Source organism: Dinoponera quadriceps, unplaced genomic scaffold, assembly GCF_001313825.1.
Source record: "Dinoponera quadriceps isolate SergipeBrazil2010 unplaced genomic scaffold, ASM131382v1 scaffold841, whole genome shotgun sequence".
Lineage (NCBI taxonomy): Eukaryota > Metazoa > Arthropoda > Insecta > Hymenoptera > Formicidae > Dinoponera > Dinoponera quadriceps.
The window spans coordinates 99-7,800 of NW_014554929.1; the positions used below are offsets into that span (position 1 = coordinate 99).

At 38.5% G+C, this 7,702-nt stretch overlaps 1 protein-coding gene across 1 annotated transcript; it reads right to left on the bottom strand.

The window, feature by feature from the left end:
* Positions 1–277: 277 nt before the first annotated feature.
* Positions 278–1,433, bottom strand: LOC106742662 (histone-lysine N-methyltransferase SETMAR-like). Its single transcript, XM_014615835.1, has one exon. It carries the CDS (start codon positions 759–761, stop codon positions 519–521), a length of 243 nt encoding a protein of 80 aa, XP_014471321.1. The 5' UTR covers positions 762–1,433; the 3' UTR covers positions 278–518.
* Positions 1,434–7,702: the final 6,269 nt, after the last annotated feature.

Sequence of the window (7,702 nt, forward strand, 5' to 3'; positions counted from 1 at the left end):
GTTTTAAATGTCAGACGAACAAAATGACATATGTGTCAAATTAATACGCAGCGTACTTTTCGCTGGCACCATCTCTTAGTTAAATCGGAAAAAACTTATGCATACACTTGGTAAACTTTTTTACATAAATATTGTTCCAACAATTAAGAAATGTTTGTGTCCTTGGACAAAACCAGTGGCACATAATTCATACAAGTTAATTATGTAAATATTTATACTTATATTTATTCAAAATAGCGATAAATTCAAATATATTAGGTCGTCAAGGATGAAATTTGTAGAAAAAAAGGCAAAGTTGGTTGATAACTTACAAATGTAAAAAATTATTTTTTTTATCAAAGTATGCACCCATATTGTCTATACACTTTTGCCATTTAAGCGGCAGGTTGTTCAGGCCGGTGGTATAAAACCCTGGCGGACGAGAGTCAATGAATTCCTGGAAGACCAGTTTTACAGCATTGTCAGAATTAAATTGTTTTCCTATTAAAAAGTTGTCCAAATTGCGGAAGAAGTGGTAGTCAGTGAGGGCTAAGTCTGGTGAGTATGGAGGATGATGAAGAAGTTCCAACTCCAATTCCTGTAGTTTTGCCAGTCATTTGTGCATTGTGTGGTCTAGCGTTATTATGCAATAAGATAGGAGTAGATCTGTTGACCAATCTAGGCTGTTTTTCTTTAAGTTTTTGCATCATTTCGTCCAGTTGGTTACAGTATATTTCTGCTGTGATCGATGAGCCAGGTTTCATGAAATCATAATGGATCATAATTGACCTACGCTAGACCACCAAACACTCACCATCAGCTTCTTTTCATGAATATTGCGATTTGGAATGTGTTTTGGTGATTCATCCTTGTCCAACCACTGTGCTGAACATTTGCGATTGTCATATTGGATCTATTTCTCATCACAAGTGACAATTCGATTCAAAAATGGATCAGATGACGAGAAAGCAACATCAAGCAAGCTGCCAAATGCTTTTGTTTATGTTTTTCATTCAGTTCATGTGGAACTCACTTATCTACTTTATCGATTTGAGCTAAATGAGTTAATATTGTTTGTTTGCTAATACCAAACTTCAACGATAATTCATAGGCACTCTGAGATGGGTCAGACTCAACGGTCACCTTTAGTTCGTCATTATTGACCTTTGATTCTGGGCGACTGCGTGGCTCATTTGTGAGGTCAAAGTTACCTGTACGAAATTTGGCAAACCAATTTGATACTGTCTGCTGCGTAGTAACACTAGAGCCAAATACACTATTAATGTTTCATGTGGTCTGCGATGCCGTAATTCCACGTAAGAACTCATACTTCATAATAGTGCGAATTTCCGACCATTCTATTTTCAACAAAATTAATTAAAAAAAAAAGTTCCAATATATTTTAGAGCTTACAATGATTTCTTTAAATAGGCGAGATATGTAACTTTCCAACAAAAAAACATAACGGTAATATATTAAGCCAATATCAAATAATAAGCTGTTACAGTTGGCAATATTATTAACTACAAATTTCATCCTTGCCAACCTAATACATAGTTGTGTGATAAAAGCTTTAATGAAATAGAAGAAAAACAATTTACATGATATCTCGTTGTTCCGCTTTTAACTCAAGCGCAACCTAATACGATAATTCGACAACTTTGAATAGTTCTTTTTGAAAAGAATTAAAAAGCAAAATTTTGATGTGCCAAAAATGGTTTTGTTTAGTACCAAGAATCTTCTGATGAATTCCGCATCGATTATTCTGGGACCCTGTATAGCATAGAAAAACTTTTGTCAACATAAGGTATAGTGACAAAGATATTGTTATAATCGTTGGACTCTGCCCGCCGTCCGATCATCGAGGTCAAGCGATGTCGATTATACTAAATGAATGGGTGACTATCTGGCCACCACTCGAGATTGAATTTACGCAGTTATACGAAAAAACATACGAAGTATTATCGATAGGTAGGCAGTCAAGCTGCTTCTCCTTTATAGACAATGTTTTCTGAATATTGCAATGCAAACGTTGCTATAATATTTTATTACGATGTTTTTGAGGACGGATATTTTAACGTTATTACAATCTTGTGGCAACGTTGCACTAACATTACCCAAATGTTCGTATATGTGTAAATATTACAATGTTTTCATGTAATATCCATGCAATGTTCCTGCAACCTTTCTGTGCTGAGATGTTACGTGATCAAACACTTGTGAATATCTGCATCACCGGAATACCGGATGTAATTATTCGAATGATATTTGTGATCAGTAAATCGGTGTCCAAGACTAACTTGTTGAATCTTATTATAAACCTCATTGTATATCGATGTTGTACAGAAATATCGGTATGTGCACAAAATAATGCCACAATATTAATTTATTGTCAATTTTCTAATAATAAAACATAAAAAATTCTGAAATTTTATCCATATAAAATATTAAAAATTCTAAATCTTATCCGTGTAAAACATTAAAAATTTAAAATTTTATCTATGTGAATAGAGAGAAGTAAATTCACAATTCACTTACAACGCTGTCCGACCCAAGTCAACCAAAAACATCGTCATCAAATATTAGTTTTGGACATCTGTCACTCTCGCTCAGTACCATTGCAAGTTCAACGAAATACAACTTCGTAAAGTTTGTAACGGCTTTGTAAAGTCTCATTCTAGCATCAATAACATGCATTAGTCGCTGCGGATTATGCTTGTCAGATGCCGGATTCGGTGGAAAAAGTGTAGACGTATATGCGATAAAACAAATAAAATGATTATTCTAAGCTGTATGTGAATATAACATATTATTAGGTCATTAAATATGAAATGCCCGATTTCAAATCAGAAATTTGATTTATTACGTCTCAAATAAGAAGCGATATAATTAATCGCAGTATGTGCCTAAACTATTGCCACAGTTGCCATCCTAATGGCAGCTTGTTTGTGCCAGCAGCGAAGAAGCCTGAAGAGCGAGAGGCAATGAAATCGCGAAAGGCGCATTTTCTACAGCTTGTTGAGAATTGAATATTTTTCCTCGCAAGAAGTGATCCAATGCCTGGAAGAAGTGACAATCGGTGCAAAGTCTGCTGAATACGGTGGGTGATAGAAAATTTCCAAGTCCAGCTCCTGTAGTTTGAGCAGCGTTGTTTGTGCGACATGTGATCAAGCGTTGTCTTGCAAGAGGATTGATCTATCTCTATTGATCAATCTCGGCTGCTTAATCGCAAACTCCCCCATCATTTTATCCAATTGGTTGCAATAGATATCCACTGCAATCAGTTAACCAGGTTTCATGAAGCTGTAGTGGATAATACCAGCGCTGGACTACCAAACAGACACCATTAGCTTGTGACCTGGCAACTTTTAAGCGCCAATCACAAGGATAATCGGAGAGCGGATGTTCGCGATTTAATTTTTCCAAAGGCGATAACGCGGTTAACTAAAAGATAGGAAGAAGCGAGCGAAGTCGAACCAACTGACTATGTAGCGAATGTCCCAGATGGTGGCACAGCGTTGTGTGCGCTTTCTGCACACAGGACATAGAGGCAATCCTCACGTCCCTTAGACTGTGTTCTTTTACTTCCGGACGGACCCCGAAGGGGAAGGACATCGAGCCAGGAAAAGGGATAGGACGGAAGAATAAGAACGACTCACGGAACTCGTGGTGACAACTCGTGAGTATTAGAAGAAGCTTCGTTTCCGATATTGTGAAGCAATAACGCGATGTCGCGCGATAATCGCTTGCGGAGGACAAGAGGAAGAAGAGATGAAGAACAGCCTGACAGTATCTCCCGGGCTCTCGGAGTCACCCGGACTAATAACCCCGCGAGAGTTACTCGAACGACAGTTCTACACGAGTCACATAGGCGTCCCAGAGCCGGCTAGAGGTCGCGAGAGAGAGAGAGAGAGAGAGAGAGAGAGAGAGAGAGAGAGAGAGAGAGAGAGAGAGCCTTGAATAATTAGAAGTTCATCGAAGGAAATCGGTACAAGCGAAGGAGTGGCTGCATTGAGTGAAACAGTGCAAAAGGGTCCGACGGGAAGCGTATTGGTAAGATCGCCTCATTTTGTAATTAATCGCCACCATCGCGGTCGGTTATTAAAATTTTGTACAACGCGAATAAAATTGAGCGGGAGTAATCGAGTCCAATAGCCGCATAAGGGAAAGCGAGCGCGTGAGAATACGCGAGAATACGTGAGAATACGTGAGTATAAACGAGCGGAATTCCGCGAACGAGGGCGTGAAATCGAGGGTTAGCGGCAATAAAGATTCGGCCTTAGACATGATTTTTGTACGTGCATAGAATATCCACCGAGTGGAAAAAGTTGGACTCGAGTGGTCGAAATATAATCGAGCAACGATAAAAAGAATTAGATTGTAATGCGTATTATATGTTCTGAATATATTTTATTTTAACCAATCACGTGTCTCCTCATTCCTGGCAGTCGAGATTTCAATTCCCGCACGTACGAAGGACGGTTTTCTGAAACTCACGACTACTTGCCAACTATAATGCAGGGTCTTCCATTAAGAAGTTTCATTTTAAGTTTCGCGGCATTTTGTACCTGTTATAGATGGAGTTGTCATATTTGACAGTTGTAAAAACTGTACTCTAAGTAAAAACTGTGCAGTTAATAACAATGGATCAATATTTGCTTCAGCAATGGATAGAAATAGTGAAAATTCACTACAAACACGGTGAAAATTTCACGGAGACAATTCGCACAATCCGTACCAGTTTCGGTCGCAGAGAAACACCTTCTCGTCCAGCAATTGTGAATCGCCCAGCAATCGATAAATTTGAACGTCTCGGCCAAGTTAGCGATGATAAAAACCCAACCCGTGCTCTACCAGTCAGATCAATCGAAAACGCTGCTGCTATGGCTGAAAGTGTCGCGGAAAATCCTGGTTGTCTATTGCGAGACGTTCGCAGTAATTAGGCATTACACAAACCAGCCTGCATCGCATTTTGCACAACGACTTTAGCCTACATGCTTACAAAATCCAACTGACATGAGAATTAAAGCCGACGGGCCATGGGTAACGCCGTATGTTCGTCGATTGGATATTGGAAATGCAAGCAATTGACTCTAATTTTTTCAAGAAAATTATTTTGAGCGGTGAGGCCCATCTCCACCTTCAAGGATATGTCAATAAGCAAATTGCTGTATCTGGGGCACTGAAAACCCAAGAGCAATTGACGAGCAACCTCTCCATCCGCAACGAGTAACAGTTTGGTACGGTTTTTGGGTTTACGGCGTCATTGGGCCGTATTTTTTAGAAAATGAAGATGGTTGTGTTTGATGATTGTGACACTATCACAGTCAATAGATTGCGTTACCGAGAAATACTAACAGACTTTCTTTGGCCTGAAATTAAAGAACTGGACCTAGACAATGTTTATTTTCAGCAGGCTACGTGCCACAAAAGCCGTGAAACGATCGCATTATTATGTGAGAAGTTCCTTGGACGTGCCATTTCGCGTAACGGAGACTTCAATTGGCCGCCCAGATTGTGCGATTTGACACCCATAGATTTTTTCCTTTGGGATTATATGAAGGAGAAGACTTACACAAATGTTCCGCAAACAATTCAAACACTCAACGACAGTATTCGAACTGTTATTGGCGAAATTAAACCGCAATTGTGCAAAAACTTGATGGAAAATTTCCTTAAAAGAATTACTATTTATAAGAAAAATTGAGGCGGCCATTTGGATGATATTGTATTCCACATTTAATCGCATTATCTGTATTTTGGATTAGAATAAATATATCTCAATGTTTTCAAAAACTTATTCCTCTTTTTATTAAATTAAAATGAAACCTCTTAATGGAAGACTCTGTATAATCCCAAACTACTGGAGCCCGCGATCCAGTTGACGATTTCCAAAGTGTGCACTATCTTAGACGCGAAGACAATTATCAGAGGGTCAACCGTTACCGTCTCTGGAGCTCAACTATAAAGAAAACCCACCAGGTCTTTGAAGATCATCGTGCCGCCGCGGAATTTCGGGCGAAATCAAAATTTCCGTCGCAAGCTTTTTGGTGAATATTCGATTTCAGACCATATTTCGACATTTCATCTTTATTTAATTATTGTGCCGAACGCTTGCAATTATCGAAAAGAATCCATTTTTCATCACATATAACAATACAATGTAGAAATGGTTCGCCTTTAAACCGTAACAGCAAAAAAAGGCAAGCTTCGAAATGATTTATTTTATTTCTCTTCTGATATTCATTTAATTCATGCGGAATCCATCTATACAATTTCTTTACGATTTGTTTCAAATGGTTCTATATTGTTGGAATAGTAACGTCAAACCTTGCTGCTATTTCACGTGTAGTTTGAGATGTATCCACTTATACTTAGCTTTCAACTCATTATTATCTACTTTGGTCTCAGGTCGTCCACTTGTTTCATTTAAAACTGCCAAATCAGAACTTCTCGACGTACTGTACGTTCGTTAGCCATATTCACACCAAAACTATCGACTGTGCGTTCATTAGACATATCCACACTAAACATGTTGATATTTCGAACCGTATGCGCTGCATTGGTTCCAAGATAGAACTCATATTCGAAAATAACATGATAATTTCTGACTTATTCATGGTTTCACAAAAATTGATCTGAAAAAGAGAATTTGAAAGATAATCATAAATCAAAACATGTGTTTGAAAAGTGATGATGTATCTTGACAATAAAAAAAACAATAACTATTAAAGTGAAATGTGCGTGATAATACGGTCGAGCAGTCTAGCTAAGACAGACCACGATCTGTAACATATAAATCAGTAGCACGTGCGAGGAGTCGCGATGTGCGGTACGGTAGTGCGTGTCGATCAAGAATCAATCTCAGCGCATTAGAAACATGGCCCAGCGCGATAGCTGGGATGCGCGCTAAGAATAGGCGATACAGTAATAAATATCGATATTTCCTATCGATAACGTGTCGTAAATAAAAATATCAATACATTAAAAATATGATATAGCATTAAACTAATCGATAAGAAATATCGATATTTTTTACTGTATCACCCATATCTAAGGGCACTCTGTTCGGTGATCTCGTCAATATATTAAGTCTAGTAAAAAGTAATTCATTATTTTTCCAATAGAGGGCTTTACTAATCTGTATCTCGCGTTGTATAAGTCCGATCGGATTACGCCAGATGGCGTTAGAAAGATACGATTTCGTACTAAAAAAACCTCTCAGACTGTTTTGTGATTGCTTGACTCAGTATTGTTTGAGCGCGTCAAAGATGGACATCAGCAAAGAGAAAATACGCCATATTTTACAATTTTTCTTCGATAAAGGCGGAAACGCAAGCCAGGCGGCTAAAAATGTGAATAGTGTTTACGGTCCTGATACTGTAAGAGCCAATCACGCGCAATTTTGGTTTCGTCGATTCAGTTCCGATAATTTTGATGTCAAAGATGCACCACGCTCCGGGAGGCCAATTGTTGAAAATGTTGATAAAATAATAGAAATCGTCGAGTCCGACCGTCATGTAAGCACCGTTTCGATTGCCAAGGAGCTAAACATTGCACAAAAAACCGTTTGGAACCATTTAAATGAGGCTGGATTTAAAAAGAAGCTCGATGTGTGGGTGCCACACGAGTTAACGCAAAAAAACCTCATGGATCGAATTTCCATCTGCGAATCGCTGCTGAATCGCAACAAAATCAATCCATTTCTGAAGCGGATGGTTAC

What these genes read in the sequence shown, in the direction of transcription:
- LOC106742662 (XM_014615835.1), bottom strand. Translation starts at nt 761, where the DNA reads ATGATCCATTATGATTTCATGAAACCTGGCTCATCGATCACAGCAGAA.